The sequence below is a fragment of the Rana temporaria genome, chromosome 1 (genome assembly GCF_905171775.1).
Source record: "Rana temporaria chromosome 1, aRanTem1.1, whole genome shotgun sequence".
Classification (NCBI taxonomy): domain Eukaryota; kingdom Metazoa; phylum Chordata; class Amphibia; order Anura; family Ranidae; genus Rana; species Rana temporaria.
The window spans coordinates 677,384,627-677,402,619 of record NC_053489.1 but is presented as its reverse complement, the minus strand read 5'-3'; the positions used below and the strand labels follow the sequence as shown (position 1 = coordinate 677,402,619).

General features: G+C 48.4%; 1 protein-coding gene across 1 annotated transcript in view; it reads left to right on the top strand.

Moving 5' to 3' along the window:
* Positions 1–6,380: 6,380 nt before the first annotated feature.
* Positions 6,381–17,993, top strand: part of LOC120945079 (vomeronasal type-2 receptor 26-like) — a 29,342-nt gene continuing 17,729 nt past the window's right edge. Inside the window, exon 1 of the mRNA XM_040358944.1 lies at positions 6,381–6,476. Coding sequence (XP_040214878.1) covers positions 6,381–6,476 — 96 coding nt within the window. The remainder of the gene's footprint in view (positions 6,477–17,993) is intronic.

Sequence of the window (17,993 nt, the reverse complement as noted above, 5' to 3'; positions counted from 1 at the left end):
AGCATTATTCCAGATAAACTTAAGGCACCTCCTCTGGAGGAGTTTCAACTGCGACATTGGGACAGAAGTAGGAAGTGTCTCGAAAAGATACAGTATTTTAGGGAGTATGGACATCTTTAGGACGTTGATCCTGCCTAATAGGGAGATTGGGAGAGAGGACCATAAATTCAAGAGACGGGTTATCTCTGCAAACATGGGGGGAAAGTTAGCTTGGTATAAGGTGGAATAAGAAGATGTGATATACATCCCCAGATATTTTAATGAGGCAGGGCACCAGTGATAGTTGAACTTGTCTCTGAGAGATGTAAGCATCTCCGGAGACATACTGTATTAATCGGTAAAGCTTCCGTCTTTGACTGATTAATCCTAAACCCGGACATGCTACCATAGATAGAAAGAATATCATGTAGGGCAGGTAAAGAGGTGGAAGGATGAGTTAGGGTCAGTAGAATGTCGTCAGCAAAAAGTGAAAGCTTATAATCTCTCCGCCTCAGCGGGACTCCCCGTATGTCTGGGTGCTGCCTAATGGCCGCCGCCAGAGGCTCAAGACTCAAAATAAACAGCAAGGGCGACAATGGACACCCCTGCCTAGTGCCATTACTTAGGGAGAACCGCTGAGATAGACAAGACGAAAGATGTACTTGGGAAGTAGGGGTGCAATATATGGCTCGCAAGGCTTGGATAAAAGGGCCCGAAAACCCATACCTGTCAAGGACCGCAAACATGAAAGGCCAACCTAGTCGGTCAAATGCCTTTTGTGCATCTAGGCTGAGGACAACTGCTGTCTGTTTGGTTTTGGTTAAAAGATCTATCAGATCCACAGTCCTTCTGGTATTATCACCTGCATGTCTCGTGGGAACAAATCCCACTTGGTCTCTGTGGATTAAAGTCGTCAGAAGCGGGGAAAGTCGATTAGCCAACAGTTTAGTAAAAATCTTGTAATCCGAATTCAATAGCGCAATGGGGCGGTAATTATCTGGCAATGAAGGGTCTTTACCTGGTTTTGGGATGACCGTCAGGAATGCGTGTAGAAAGTGGGTGTGGGGAACAGTGCCCTTGAGTAGTGAGGAGAACAGAGACTGAAGATGGGGGTTTAAAATATCCGAGAAGGTTTTATAGTAAACATATGAGAGTCCATCCGGACCAGGGGACTTGTGAGCGGGGAGAGCTTTCACAACCTCGGCTATCTCTTCAAGAGAGACAGGGGCATTAAGTATAGAGAGCTGATCTCCAGACAATTTAGGTAAAGCTAAAGAGGACATAAAAGCATCAAAGTCAGCCTGAGAGAATTGAGTCAACGGATCCCCGCCCAAGCAATTATACAACTTCTTATAAAAATCGCCAAAAACTTGCGTCACAGCTTTGGGGGCAGTATGTGGGAGTACCATCTGGCTGCATTAGATGATCAGGAATTGAGAGGAAGGGGCGTGGTCTCAATCTGTTAACTAGCATTCTGTGCGGCTTATTGGCGTATTCATAAAATTTCTGTCTAGCCCACAACAAAGATTTAGAAATCTTATTCATATTAAAAGATTTGATACGGTTCCGCAAGGAGACCACCACCCTTAGAAGCTCCACAGTAGGGAAATCAAGAAGATGTGCCTCCGCAGCTCTAAGTTGGGCCAGAAGCTCATCCTTTTGCTTCATGGAGTCTTTTCTCAGACGGGAGCTAGCAGAAATACATTCCCCCCTGAAAAAAGCCTTATGGGCCTCCCACAAAGTGGAAACCTCCATCACTGAACCCACATTTAATTCAAAAAATTCTGACAGCTTTTGTTGTAACTGGGCTTGTATCAACGGATCCTTAATCAGAGACTCATTGAGACGCCAATGGCATGTCCTGGGGGCAGGAGCAGACAAAATAATATCGATCCCAATGTGTGCATGATCCGACCAGGCGATTGGGCCAATCTCGGAAGAGACCACGTATGAAAGCAAAGAAGCTGTTACAAAAAAATGATCCAATCTGGAGTAGAGCTTATGGGGCGGGGAATAAAAGGAGTACCCCCGTTGGGTTGGGTGCTTCACTCTCCATGTGTCAAAAAGATTATATGACCTGGTCAATTTGCGGAACGATGCGGACAGCTTCTGGACAGCACTACTTGGGGAGAACAATGCCCTTCTGTCCCTGGCCGGGGACATGCACACATTAAAATCTCCTCCCAATATCATGAAGGGATGGGAGATTGTTTGAAGCTTCTCAAGAACAGTTGTAAGGAAACCAATCTGACCCACATTAGGGGCGTATATGTTAGCCAATGTAAACTGGGTGTCAAGGTGACTACATTCCAGGAGAACATACCGACCCCTAGGGTCCAAATGGGAGGAGAGGATACGTATCGGACAGGAACGCTTGAAAAGTATTGCTACTCCCGCCTTACCAGATGGGTCCGAAGCTACATAGGCTGTGGGGAAATGTTTGGACGCAAATTTAAAGGACCCCCCAGGTTTAAAATGAGTCTCCTGAATCATAATCACCTCCGCACCGGAGGATCTGAACTCCCTTAAAGCTTGCCATCTCTTGCCAATGGAATTCAGACCCTTCACATTACAAGAATAGATCCTTAGAGCCAAAGGAAATCAGTCAGTAATACAGTTACTGTAACATGTATCTTATCTAAACAGTAAAACATCCATGGTGCAAAACACATTGGGCTAGATTCAGGTACAATTGCGCTTTTTTTACGGAGGCGCAGGGCAACGTTTTTGCCCTGCGCACCCGCAAATTCACTGCGCTGCCCTTGATTCACGGAGCAGTAGCTCCGTAAATTGCGTGGGCGCGCCGGCAAAATGCCCGGCGTAAGCACGCTCAATTTAAATGATCCCGTAGGGGGCAGGAATCATTTAAATTAGGCGCGTTCCCGCGCCGATCGTAGAGCACATGCTCCGTCGGGAAACTTTCCCGACGTGCATTGCGGCAAATGACATCGCAAGGACGTCATTTGCTTCAAAGTGAACGTGAATGGCGTCCAGCGCCATTCACGAATCACTTACGCAAACTACGTAAATTTGAAATTTCGCAACGCGGGAACGACGGGTATACGTAACATTGGCTGCACGGAAATGACGTAAACTGCGTACGCAGGGCTCGCGTAACGTTGTGAATCGGCGTTAGTATGCAATTTGCATACTATACGCTGAGCACAACGGGAACGCCACCTAGCCGCCATCGCAAGAATGCAGCCTAAGATATGCGGGCATAAGAGCCTTATGCCGCGCATATTTTAGGCTGCAGTCGGCGTAACGAGGTTCCTGAATCAGGAGCATTCGTTACGCCGGGCAAGTAAGCAATTGTGCTGTGTAACTATGGTTACACAGGCGCAATTGCTTCTTGAATCCAGGCCATTGAGTCACATAAGCTTGTAAGTTGAATCGGTGCAACAAAAAAAGCACAGGATATCAGTGGGAGGTAAAAAAAAAGACCTGAAAATACAAAAACAAAAAGAAAAAAGAAAAAAAAAATAGAAAAAACAATTGAAAACACATTTGTTCAGAAAACCCTGAAGATAAAAAAACTCCAGGGAACCCAGACAGTAGCCTGGGGTTAGGGCAGGAAGCATGGCAGGAAACGAGAACCGAGGGGGAGTGGGTCCCCTCCCTTCCAAACTTGACAGCCTGCGCCGAACCGTGAAGAAACATCAGGTATATGATCTGAAGGGCTGTCTGAGGAGGCAGTCACTTCTGAGGACAAGAAGGGTCGAAAAGGACAATGCCGGAAGAAAAAAAAAAACCCAAGGGGGCAACAATGAAATATCTGGGAAACTTAAGTCACGAGCCTTGGGACCGAAAGCCCCGACAGAGTCGGGGAACACCTCATCCTACCACGAGAGGGAGGAAATAAAGGGGGCCAAAAGGGATCCTAGAGGGAAGGATGGCTTCAGGTTTGAGATCTAAAATGGTCGACCCGTTGTGGGGTGGAGAATGCTTTCCTTGACTTGCGCTGCACCGGGGTCCAGATCTTGGTCGGAGTCCTCAGAGGTTTAGGGTTCAGTACAGGAAGTTGAAGATCTTCTTCAGAGACAGGGGGAAGACCCAGATTGCGCATGAAGGCATCACTCTCATAGAGATCCCTCAATGAGTACTGGACTCCATCTTTGAGAACAGATAGGCGAAAAAGGGAACCCCCAGCGGTAAGGCACTTGGTGATTTTGCAGATGGGTAGTGACAGGCCGGAAGCTATGGCGCTTCGCCAAAGTGATGGGGGAAAGGTCGTTGAAGATCTGTATTTTGGCCTTTTTAAAGTCAATGCGAGATTTGTTGCGGGTCGCAACAGTAAGGGCTTCTTTGCTCTCATAATAATGGAAGCGAACAACAACATCTCTGGGGTTGGAGCCAGCAGGGGGCTTGGGAGCTAAGGATCTATGAGCTCGATCTAAACGCCAATCAATATCTGGGATGTGGGGCGCCAGGGTGACAAATAGGTCCAGAAGATATTGGTGCAGCTCCTTGTCTGAGACCGATTCAGGGATCCCTCTGATCCGCAGGTTTTGGTGCCTTTCTCTGTTCTCTAAATCCTCTTGTTGCAGTTGGAGTTGGGAGAGGGTATTTTTCATGGAAACATTATCTTCCTCTAACACATGCACATACTGGGTAAGTTCGTCAAATTTATTCTCGAGTGTGTCTGTACGTTCCCCTAGCTGATCTATCTCCTTCCGGAGCTCCTGTGTCATTTTACCCACCTCTTTGGTGATGTTATGGGTCAGGTTCTGAAGGAGCGATTGTAGCTTGTGATCTAGAATGGCTACAGTGACCATATCTGTGGCCACTGCCGACAGGGCATGCTGGGATCCGTCATCCTCCGGAGGATCAGTTAGCATCGCTGAGAGGGAGTCGGAGATCTCTGGCAGGGCAGTCGCGTTACTCGAGGCTGGGGAATGCGGCCTATACAGGAAGCGCTCCATTGTAGAGTTAGATCTCGTGGAAGGCGGCGGAACAAACCCTCTATATATGGCCTTTTGAAAACCAATCTTGCCCATATGATGGCGATGAAGGTTCGGGCAGATGCTCTATTCACTCCAGGGGCTATGGTGGCTAAAGAAGCGTTGCAGGAGCGCCGATTAGCGGGACGGGGACCAAAGTTCACCCCCTACATGTCCTCCATCTTCTAATGCTCACATTAACTTTCCTGACAAGATCCCAGGCATCTCAAAGCAGCAGGGCTCAGGCATAAATCACCTATTCAGGCTGTATGTTAAACCCCTTTTGTTTTTTCCTGTTTTTCCCCCCCAGGAACCCTAGGAGGGGGATGTGGGGAGCAGTCCTAGTTACTGGACAGTACCAGTGTAATTGCTGGAAACAAGCCTGAGGTGTGTGGGCCCCAGCAGCCACAGTACTGGAGGGAGCAGCAATATGGCCACCAATGGTGTGGAAACAAGGCCAGGTATTAGCAGATAAGGCACTTCAATCTGCGGCCTATAAGGTCCTCTGTATTGGTGATCTGGGGTTGTTAAATTACAGGGCCCAGAATCAGTTCAGGAGAGGGTCGGGAGGCTGCTGCAGGGCCTGGGGTGTAGCAATATGGCCGCCGCTCACCTGTACAGAGAGCCGTCTGCTGCAGTAAGTGTTCGCCAGGCCTTTGATCTTCTCCGCTCCGTTCTGCATCCCCTCCAGGTCCGAGAGAGCCGCTGTGGATCGATCCGGGAGCGATCGTCGCTTGCCCCGCGTCCTCGGAACTCGAGCCCGTTGGATTTAGAGGCGCCGTAGGCCTCAAAATGGCGGCGGAGCACTCATGGATGGTGCCGTCTTTGGCTAAATTTTCGCCGCAATCCCTAGCCCCACGGTCTCGAATCAGGTAGGGACCTGCACAGGGGGAGCCCAGGAGCTAGGGCAGGGGGGTCAGCAGTTGTAACTCTGAAGTGCCAAGTCCCCATACCTCTCCTTTAGAGGAAGTAGAGGAGGAGCACGGGGACCTGGAGGATGGCATTTACCTGGGGGACGAGACCACCATCCCAGGACCCTCCCATACCACCACCCCCATAGGGGATAGCCCCCCAAGGGCCTCCAACTTCAGGGGAAGCCCCCCAAGGCCCTCCTCAAATTTGGGAAGTCCCCCAAGGCCCTCCTCAAATTTGGGAAGGCCCCCAAGGGCCTCCACCATTTTGGGAAGTCCCCCAAGGGCCTCTACCATTTTGGGAAGCCCCTCCTCCTCCTCCATAAGGGAAGTACCCTCAAGGGCATCCCTATATAGTCGGCCCCAAGCCACACCTGCACCCAGGAAGGCTACTAGGAAGACGAGGGGTGATCCAGAGACCCTAGAAGCCTCTTTGTCAAGGGACCAGGCCAGGCAGACCCACCATGTTGGTTCTGTGGCGTCTGATATGCACCGGGTGGCAGCCAGCCTGGCCTCCTTGCAGCAGACCCAGGCTGCTTACACTGCCGCCATGACAGAAAGTGCACAGGAGGTCAGTGTCAACAGCAGTGCACTAGTGACCTGTGTGAGTGAACTGGAGGCCACAAATACAGGCCTTGTGGCAGAGGTGAGGAGCCTGGCAGTGGCCATACAGGCCAATACAGCAGCCATTGAGGCGGTGGGGACTCAAACAAATGCGGTCCTCACACGCATAGCCGTGGCTTTGGAGGGAATCCAGGCAGCCAGGGAGAGACCGGGGGGTGATCCTCCTCCCAATGACCCACCCCCCCCCACCCGCGGCTGCCCCCAGGCAACAGAGGGTCAGGAGCCTTGGCACTAGGCGTAGTCCACGTCAGGCCAGATGAGTGCCAGTTATATTATTTTCTTTTTAGACTCGATATGAGTATTATTGTTTTTTTATTATACTCGATATTAGTTTTTATTTTTTTATTATTATACTCAATATGAGTTTTTTTTTTTTATTATTATACTCGATATGAGTTGTAATTTTTTTATTATTATACTCGATATGAGTTGTAATTTTTTTATTATTATACTCGATATAATTTTTTGGGGGGAAAATAATATACAGCAACATAATTGGAGCCTTGACGTGGCGTTGCTGCTCCCTAGTACCGTGCGGCGTACTTCGGTCTAATCCAATTGAATGGGGTTGTGGGGGGTGTGTGCTAGGGACCACAGTGGTGTGCATGCATTCTCATTGTGCCATGTTTAATGTGTGTGTTTAACGTGAAAATAAGCCTACCACGAGGCATCTCCTGACTGCTCTTCTCTCAGCAGATGGGGTAGCCTCGGGCAGGGGGGATTGTCTGGTTCGGGGGTCAGGTCATGAAGTAGGTCAATCTGCAGGCCCCTTCTCATGGAGAAGTTGTGCAGAATGCAACATGCACCGATGATCTGGCACACAAAGTTTGGGGAATACAACAGGGTACCCCCAGACTTATCCAGGCATCGAAAACGGGACTTCAGGAGGCCAAAGGTGCGCTCCACCACTGCACGGGTACGTGCGTGAGCTTCATTGTATCTTCTCTCTCCTGGGGTTTCCGGATTCCGGAATGGAGTCATGAGATGGGGTCCAAGTGCATATGCAGAGTCACCTGGAAGGGAAAAGACAGGAGGATGTTAGTCATGCATGTGCCCCTCGTGATGTCTGCATCATGGGGGGGACAGTCATACCTGACACCCATGTCACTCACCAACCAGCCAGCTGTCCCCATACACGTTCTGTTCAAATTCTGTTGGGATGCTGCATTGACGGTATATGAAGCTGTCATGGCTGGATCCTGGGTGTTTGGCACGGACGTGCCATATGAGGCCTTGGGCATCAACTATCACCTGTACATTGATGGAATGCCAGTGCTTCCGATTGCGGTACATGTGCTCTGCATCACAGGGGGGGCTGTAGTGCCACATGTGTGCAATCAATGGCCCCGATGGTGCGTGGGAATCTGGCAATTTTGTAGAAATCTGCCCTTGCCTTATTCCGCTGGACCTCCTAGGTGGGTCTGAAGATGTGGTGGGACATGCGTCTGAGGATTGCGGGGACAACCTGGTGCACACATCTGCTCATGGTGGATTGTGACATCCCAGCCACATTTCCACTTGTTCTTTGAAAAGATCCACTGGCCAGGAAATGCAGTGTTGCCAGGACCTTGATCAGTGGCTGCACTGCATGTGCACGATGTGTCTTGCTGGTGAGGTCATCCTGCAGGGTTCTGACTATTTCCAGGATGGCATCAGTGTCAAATCTGAACAAGCGATACACCTCAGATTCCCCCATGGCAAAGAGGGTTATGCGCTTTCGGTATATCCTCTCCTGTGCCCTCCTCCTCCTCCTACGTGCCCGTAGACGCAGTAGTGCTATGACCACGGCTGCCCCTGGCATGTTGGCACTCAGATGTGTTGTCCTGCAAGTGTTGTTGCTCAGGTCGTCGGTCACGCTGCTGCTGTTGCTGCTCTCCAGCTGACCTGTGCAAGTCTGGTGCAAAGTTACCCCTGCTTTTATGAGGGGTAACTTTAGGCCGGGCGTACAGCTTACGCGCACCGCGCGTAGCCTGCGCCGGACAAACGTACGCATGTGAATCGGCATATCTCCCTCATTTGCATAATTCAATAGAAAATCAATGCGAACGAAAGATGCGCCCAGCCTAAATATGCGCCTAAGTTCCGCCGGCGGAAGACAGTTACGTCGGACGGATGAAGCCAATTTTCCCGCGTATCTGCTTCCGTCGGAACGGCGCATAGATACGACGGCGCACATTTACATGTACGCCGGCGCATCTCGAGATACACCGTCGTATCTCTTTGTGAATCCAGCCCACTGTCTCCGAGATAATCTACATGAGCTAATTACTAATCATTTACCCAGACAAGGTGACTCCGAGATAAGCTCTTCTCACCTGCTATACAATACACATTTATCATCAATAGAAATTCACACAATACAGTGTCAATTAGCATCACACAATGAAAGGTTCTTGAGAGCCAGACTAAGGTTAATTTATATGACAGTAGCAGACAACATTAAACACCTTAACAGTCTGTGTTCCCACATTGAATGAATCACTCTTTCTATTGACCGGTTGGGTTTAGAATCAACAACCTGTAATATTTCAAGATATCCTGGAATACATGTGAATTATCATTACTGTCCCATCTCCTGTAATCCAAGATATAATTTCTCAGTCATCATATGCCCCTAGTGGACATAGGATGACTTTAGACACAAGAGTCATTGGTGAAGCTGAAACAGGAGTACCCCACACCCGCCCTCTCTCTGCCTGGGAGATATTGAGATCAGTTAAGGAATAAACCAATTATCTCCAGGCAGAGAGCACACAGTTTTCCCAAAAGTTGGAACACCCCCTTCCACACAAGGTATACCTACAATTACATATCCCCTGATAGCCCCGATCTTGGGGACCAACATATCCAGATTTCACCCAGATCGGCACAGGGGTTCTTGAAAAAACACCAAACTATGAGAAAATTCTGAATAAAGTCTATTTTCTTCACACACACCCTTTCTGTTTGGCGCTGAGCACAAGCGCTCTAGTGGGAGTATATTACCCTCCGGCCTAATCGGATATGGGAGGGATTCAACAAATTGTTTCAGCTGTGCATACCGCCACCTGTTTAAATCAAATAGTTCTTTTTTTTATTTTCAATTCCTCATAAGTGCATATTTTACCGTCTTTTAAAATGTCCTTTAATTGTGCATCTTTATTTTTTATCCAGTTACCAAACAAACTTGCTTTCCCTGGTGCAAACTAATTTGTGTCGTTTAGTGGGATTAGTGGGGAATTATATCCCCATTTTTCCTTTTTGTGTACCGTATCCCAAATTGACATTAATGTCAGTGGCCCGGATTCAGGTAGATTTGCCCCTTATTTACGGAGGCGCAGGGCAGCGTTTTTGCCCTGCGCCCCCGCAAATTTACTGCGCTACCCGCCATTCACGGAGCAGTAGCTCCGTAAATTGCGTGTGCGCTGTGTAAACTTGCCCTGCGTAAGAGCACCTAATGTAAATGATCCCGTAGGGGGCGGGAATCATTTAAATTAGGCGCGCTCCCGCGCCGAGCGCAGAGCGCATGCTCCATCGGGAAACTTTCCCGACGTGCATTGCGGCAAATGATGTCGCAAGGACGTCATTTGCTTCAAAGTGAACGTGAATGGCGTCCAGCGCCATTCACGAATCACTTACGCAAATTATGTAAAATTCGAACGTTGCGACGCGGGAACGACGGGTATACTTTAGCATTGGCTGCCCCTGCTATTAGAAGGGGCAGCCTTACGCTAAACACGCCGTACGGAAACGACGTAAATTGCGTACGCAGGGCTCGCGCAACATTGTGAATCGGTGTTAGTATGCAATTTGCATACTATACGCTGACCACAATGGGAACGCCCCCTAGCGGTCATCGCAAGAATGCAGCCTAGATATGCGTGGCATAAGAGCCTTATGCCACGCAGATTTTAGGCTGCAGTCGGCGTTACGATGTTCCTGAATCAGGAGCATTCGTAACGCTGGGGCAAGTAAGCAATTGCGCTGTATAACCTATGGTTACACAGGCGCAATTGCTACTTGAATCTAGGCCAGTGTGATCATGTGTGTGTGCTCGTTTAAGTGTCTAAAATGTGTCGGGATCCAAATCTCTTTCCCTAATATTGCCTTATTCAAACTACTTTCCAATTTAACCCACCTTTTCTCTTTATTTTACCCGTGCCATATGAATTGCCTTGTAATATGTGTTAATGTCCGGTACCCCCAAACCTCCATGTGCTTTATCTCTTGATAATATTGCCATACTTATGCAGGGTTTTTTATTCTGCCAAATAAACCTACCTAATCATTTTTTTAGGAGGCAGTTCCTGATACTGTAAAGTCTCGTACGCACGCTCGGTTTTCTCGGCAAGAACCAGCAAGAAAACTGCTGGCAGAGCTTTCTTGCCGAGTATACTGAGCGTGTGTACGAGGCATTAAGGTTTCTCGTCAAGAAAACTGCCTAAAATCTGGATGAGAAAAATAGAGAACCTGCTCTCTTTTTTCTCGTTGTGATTCTCGGCAGTGTTTTCCTGCCAAGAAACCCAAGAGTGTGTATACTTACCTGTTGCCGTGAAGACCCGTGCATGCTCGAAATGACTTTGACGCATGCGCGGAAGCTCCCTAGGCATAGGCAGGGTGCAGCAAGATGGCGGCGACAAGCGCATGCTCGTCGTAGGCGATGACTTCACCGCGTTCATGCCTTTCAAAAGAACCGTGGTTCTTTTGAAAGAAGTGTCTGTACACTCGGGCGGCAAGAGATTCTTGCCAAGAATCTCGGCAGGAAAAACAATGTTTTTTTTCCCTGACAAGATTCTGGCCCGTGTGTACAGGGCTTAATCCTCAGTGACCCCAAGGACTCTGATTCTCATGCCTCTGCAATATTGCGGTGCACAGGCTCCCTTATTCTTCAAAGCCTGTGAAAAGACCCAATAGTTTGTTTCAGCAAGGAGAAGGATCATTATTAGTTGGCAACCCTCCTTGACCACTGTTACAAGAGGAAATTCCTCAGAGAGGGATGGAGAACAGGATGAAATATCTTGAGGACACCTTAAAGAGGATGTAATACCTTTTTCAGACTCTGGTAGGTTACAGTCTCATTGACATTCTAGTTTTGAGGCTTCTGTGAGTCAAAGGAGGAGCTGTGGAGAAGAGAGCCACCTCAGTGATTTATTTTTTAAAAAAATTGTCCTTGGTGCCCAGGGCTGTCAGCTTCAAGATCCCATCAGCAGCATCTGCGTCATATGGTGGGAGAATATCTAGGGGCGAAAACAGACATGGAGAGCTTTTCAGTAGAGGATCCACTGGGTTTCTGGGTCATGAGAATAGACCACTGGCCAAAACTTGCCCAGTATGCAATTGAGCTGCTGCACTGCCCTGCATTCAGGGTGCTTTCCGAATGGGCATTCAGTGCTGCCAGAGTTTTTTTGGCAGATAAAAGAGCAATTCTGTCCACAGACTCTATTGACTGGCTGACATTTGCCAAAATGAATCAGTCCTGGATTAGCAGCAGCTATAAAGCCCCTGATGCCAATGTCGCTGATTTTCATGGGGCTCTCAGATCTCTGCAAGACTGTCTAGGCTGCCTAGTATTGTGGGTGTTGATTGTATCTTGAAGAAATGTTTTGGTATAGGTTTCATGGGCACAATTAGGGCAATTTTTTTCAGCACCTGTTTGACAGGTGCATCAAAGTATTTTTTTTTTTTTTTTACAGCCAGGCCAATTCTTGCTTTCATCAAGAGTACCTTTATAGTCTTATGTTGTGAAGGCTTCACCAACACCCAAAGACCAATTTGTCTGCAACTGTGTGACAGGAACATACATTTTTTTTTTTTTTTACAGCAAGGGCAATTCTTGCTTTCATCAAGAGTACCTCTAAGGCCACGTACACACGACCGGTCAAAACCGATGAGAATGGACCGAGGTTCAGTTTCATCGGTCCAAACCGACCGTGTGTACGGGCCATCGGTCTTTTGTCCTTCGGACCAAAATTTTAAAACTTGCTTTAAAATCGAACCGATGGACCGCTGACCGATTGGGACAAACCGATGGTTAGTACACAAAAGCATCGGTTCAAAACCCGTGCATGCTCAGAATCAAGTCGACGCATGCTTGGAAGCATTGAACTTCGTTTTTTTCAGCACGTCATGTGTTTTACGTCACCGCGTTCTGACCCGATCGGTTTTTGAACTGATGGTGTGTACACACATCAGACCATCAGGCCACTTCAGCGGTGGACCGATGAAAACGGTCCGTCAGACCATTCTCATCGGATGAACCGGTCGTGTGTACAGGGCCAAAAAGGTTACGGGGTGAAGGCACCACCAACACCCAAAGACCAATTTTTCCACAACTGTGCGACAGGGGAATCATTTTTTTTTTTTTTTTTTACAGCAAGGCCAATTCTTGCTATCATCAAGAATACCTGCATAGGTTTATGGGGTAACCACCAAAACCAAAGACCAGTTTTACCACAACTGCGTTGCCGGGGCATCACATTTTTTTTTTTTTACAGCAAGGCCAATTCTTGCTTTCATCAAGAGTACCTTTTTAGGTTTACGGTGTGAAGGCTCCATTAACACCCAAAGACCAATTTGTATGCAACTGTGTGACAGGGGCATCAAATTTTTATTTCTTACAACAAGGCCCATTCCTGTTTTCATCAAGAGTACCTATAGAAGGTTATGAGGTGAAGGCACCACCAACACCCAAAAATCAATTTTTCTGCAACTGTGTGACTGGGGCATCACATTTCAATTTTTATAGCAAGGCCAATTCTTTCTTTCTCAAGAGTACCTTTATAGGGTTATGGTGTGAAGGCACCACCAACATCCAAAGTCCAAATTTTCTGCACCTGTTATTTCCTTTCAATGTCTGCAAAAGAGAAACCAGACTTTATAAAAAAAAAAAAATTAGTTACTTCACATAAGGCTTGCTCACTGTGGTGCAAATTTTCTGCACCTGTTATTTCCATCCAAAGTCTGCCAAAGAGACACCAAAACAGTGTACTCACTCAGAGGCGGGAGACACAAGGGAGGGGGGGGACTTCAGTCACAGTGGATGGATAGTGAGCTCACTCACCCGACTGAGGATGGAGGCTTGGGCTGGCATCATTCAGCACCTTTCATCTATGTATCTTCCGGCTGCCGGGCTTCAAATTTCCAGCCAACACATGGGCAAACACAGATGGATAGTGGCAGGAGGGGAGGGGCAAATCAAGCCTTCTCTCCTCTCCGTGTTGGAGGGGGACCTGTGCTGGCTTTGGTAAGTGTGACAGTGTCAGTCAGCCTCCCAACATTCATGGACCCTTGTCTGCAAATTTTTCTGTAAAAGCTGAACTTAACCTATAAGCATTTTTCTGTCCTTGATACAGATAGGCTTGACAAAGGGGGGTCCACCCTAAAAACAAGTTGCCTAGGACACCAGAAAGAGAGCAGTAAACTAACCATCTGGTTTTGTAGGTAGGAGGGAGTAAGTGGAGGGAGTCCTGACAGACGAGACACTGGCATGTGGCATAATTTGCCTGGTCTGACAGCAGGAGGTGGAGGAGGAGGACTGTGCCAAGATCCAGCAACACTACTGGTCCCGATGTTTGCCTCCCCTCCTAGACATACAGTCTGTATACAAATCACCCCCCTACCTGGTACATACATAGCTTATGATTTTATTACTAATAAACTCTTTTATTGCACTACATGCATGATCTTCATCTCTTTTGCTTTTGTTATATGGCCTACATGCATTCCTTGTGCTGTATCTAAGAGAGCTGCAGGATCATTTTATTCAATTGAGGAGGATTATATGGACATTGCATTGAGCTGGTAGATGTATGTGTAGGACTACCCCCAAAGGAGCTGCTGGTTTGATTTGGGTGGCACGTTACCTCTTTCTCCCTCCTGTCTAGGGTACTGGATGAGAGCTGTAATAAAGTTAATGTCCTCACTGTCAATGTCTTTTCTGTGCTTTATTACTGTGACGGTATCGGTATGATATCCCCGTCAACGTTCCCTTCTTCCCATAACGAAAATCACCCCAATATTCCACGAGGAGGGATATCCCTGGAATCGCCCAGAAAGCCACACATGAGACCAGCTTACTGCTTGAACAACACAGACTTTAATGTTATAACACACAGCTTATATGTCATTTCCAAAACTGTTACAATGACAAATCTCCGCCCCCCTCACACTGGGGCTTCCATACAGATGAGTAGGTAGACACGACGGGGCCGATGCTGAAACACATTTTCTTTAGACAATGACATCAATGACGCTGAGCACTAGCTGTACTGAATACATCAACCAGACCGCTCGACCCCGCATATAGCGAGATAATTACCACAATGAAGCAATCAGAATAATTAACACAAGCCACTTAAACCCAGCTCTCCTTCACACAACACAATAGATCAATTAACCTTTAAAAATAGTGAGGGGACATTAGCACATCAATAACCTGGCTAGCAGGGAGCAGTAAACTGAGACATATAGGCAAATGTATCACAATGGCCCCCCTTTTGCTCCCTGCTCCGGCAAACCCGGTTGGACCTTCCCTGGTCCAGTAGGGTTGACGGGTTCAGAGCTATTAGTCAGAGGTTAACTCCGTTTGGCATGACTGACCTCCCTTGGCAACTGCTTCAGACTCAGGTATGTCACCGGGTCGTCAGATCACACGCCGGTCAGTCCCCAAGTCTTTGTGCGATCTGCAAAGTCACCAGAAGTCAGTGTGAAGACAGCGAATGGGTCTGTGCGCCGCCGTCTAGGTGTCCCGCTATGGGAGGGGGCAGGTTATGGCTCTGAAGTGACAATCCCAGGAGATTCATAAAAAGAAAAAGTTATATTTGTTGAAATGCTGTAGCACTGGTGCTCAGAGTCCGGGGGGGGAGGGGAATCAGAGCCCCATAAGGTCAGCCACCCCCTGCTCCCTCCGCAGCCGCCGGTTCTCCTCTTGGAGCTTCTCCAGCTCCATCTCCAGTTCATGCTGCTGTGACCTCAGGTGGTTGTTCTCCTCCTCCATGCGGCTTATGCACTCCTCCAGCTCTATGTACTCACGGATCAGCTCCTGCTTGCTCATGTCCTGCAGGCTCTCCACGCGGTCCTTCATCATCAGGAACTGGGTGGTGGTGTAAGGGGCCACCGGTGGGCCCTTGGCGAACATCTCGGCACGCATCTGGGACGCCCGCTGCGACTCCCTCTCCTCCAGTCGCTTCTTCTCCTCCCAGGTCAGCTTGTTATACGGCTTCCAGGACCTCTTCTTCTTGAAGGGTGGCCGGCGGTGCCTCTTTCTGCCCAGCTCCCTCCAGGGCCCCTCCGGCTCAGGGCTGTCGCCCATGACCAGCTGACAATGGTGTTCCCTGTTGTCCGTAATAACAGATTGTACCATGAGGGCTTCGTAAGGGGTGCCCAATGGTTCTTCCTGACCCAGCTCCTGGGGATCCCAAGCCGAGTCTACACAATGGGCTGCTGCTGGTGGGCGGTACCCAGGTTGAGACCAATTTGACCTGGTGTTGTCATTCATGGGGCAATTCTGCTTGAAGTGACCCAGCTGTTTGCACCGGAAGCAGCGTTGTTCGTTGCCCTCCTGGCGATGATAGCGAGGGCTAGATGTCACCGGTCTGTTAGGAGGTTGGTATCTAGCGGTTGGTGGGTGTGAGGGCACCGTTTGTGGTGGAGGTTGTTCCTGTGGTGTGACCTGGTTCGTCTTGCGAGTATCTGCATATTCATCCGCCAACTTCGCGGCCTCTGGTAGAGTCATGGGCCTGCGATCTCTCACCCAATCTTTGACGTCCGTCTGGATGTGATTGTAAAATTGCTCCAGGAGCATTAGTTGCAAAATGTCCTCTGCGGTGGTGGCCTGGCTGCTGTTAGCCCAGTTAGAGGCCGACCGGGACAATTGGCATGCCCATTCCGCATAAGAGTCTTTCGTGGTTTTGCGTGAGTCCCTGAACTTCTGTCGGTGGGACTCTGGGGTTACTGCATAACGAGCCAGGAGCACTTCTTTAACCCGGGCGTAGCTATGAATATCCTGATCTGGCACGGTCCGGAAAGCATCAGAAGCTTTGCCTGACAGTTTGCCTGACAAAATTGCAACCCACTCTCCTCTAGCTATTCGGTGCAGGTTACATTGTCACTCAAAATCCGCCAGGAAGTTATCAATCTCACAGTCCTTTTCATCAAAAGCTTTAAAAGCGCTAAACGGAATCTTCCTTGCGTCTGCTGTGCTGTACTCACTGTTTGGAGAATGTGCGGCTGCTTGTTGGACTGCTGCCAGTTTTAACTGTAGTTCTGCGTCCCTTATTTGTTTATCCTTCTGTAGCTCCGCGTCTCTTATTTCTTTAGCCTCCTTCGCTAACAGGTCCATCACTTTCAGTACCACATCTGGCGTTGGGTTCTGGCCGAACCACGCTAGCTTCTCTCTCATTAGCTTGTTGGCTGGCGATTCCTCCTCCTGAATCACTGGTGTCTCCATCTCTTGTACTGCTGGCGTTGCTGCAATCCCGTCCTCCTGGTCTAGCTCCATTGATTCTGCTATGATGACCCGCTTGGTTTTGTTGCTAGCAATCCTTCCACGAACTTCCAGTAGTTCTTCCAGTGTCTGCTTGGAATCCGGGTGTGAAGGGGAATAGAAGGGAAAAATCCCACTGCTACCAACCAATTGTGACGGTATCGGTATGATATCCCCGTCAACGTTCCCTTCTTCCCATAACGAAAATCACCCCAATATTCCACGAGGAGGGATATCCCTGGAATCGCCCAGAAAGCCACACATGAGACCAGCTTACTGCTTGAACAACACAGACTTTAATGTTATAACACACAGCTTATATGTCATTTCCAAAACTGTTACAATGACAAATCTCCGCCCCCCTCACACTGGGGCTTCCATACAGATGAGTAGGTAGACACGACGGGGCCGATGCTGAAACACATTTTCTTTAGACAATGACATCAATGACGCTGAGCACTAGCTGTACTGAATACATCAACCAGACCGCTCGACCCCGCATATAGCGAGATAATTACCACAATGAAGCAATCAGAATAATTAACACAAGCCACTTAAACCCAGCTCTCCTTCACACAACACAATAGATCAATTAACCTTTAAAAATAGTGAGGGGACATTAGCACATCAATAACCTGGCTAGCAGGGAGCAGTAAACTGAGACATATAGGCAAATGTATCACAATTACCCAACGGGGTAAGATGATAAAAGTAGTAATAGGTGAAGGGGTAGAAGAAATGGAAGATGGCGGATTCAGGGTTAACTGGTTTCTGGAAACAGTCCTGCTTCCAACGACAACTTTCTTCACCACTCTAGCCAGAGTGGGTACAGTGCACCTGGATAGGCCTCTCTCACCAGCCTAGCAGCCAGAGTGTCACATGGAGCCTTAGCAAAGTCCCTGCCACAGACCTTCCCAAAGAGTGGAGATAATCTTGGTCCGAAATCCTTCTCAAACTGGATTTAGCACCCGGATCTCCTTCAAGCAGCTTTAGTGATTTCAGGACTGATAGGCAACCATCATTCAGCCTCTCAGAATGATGTGTCCTTCGATGAAGCAACAGGCCTCTCCTGGGACA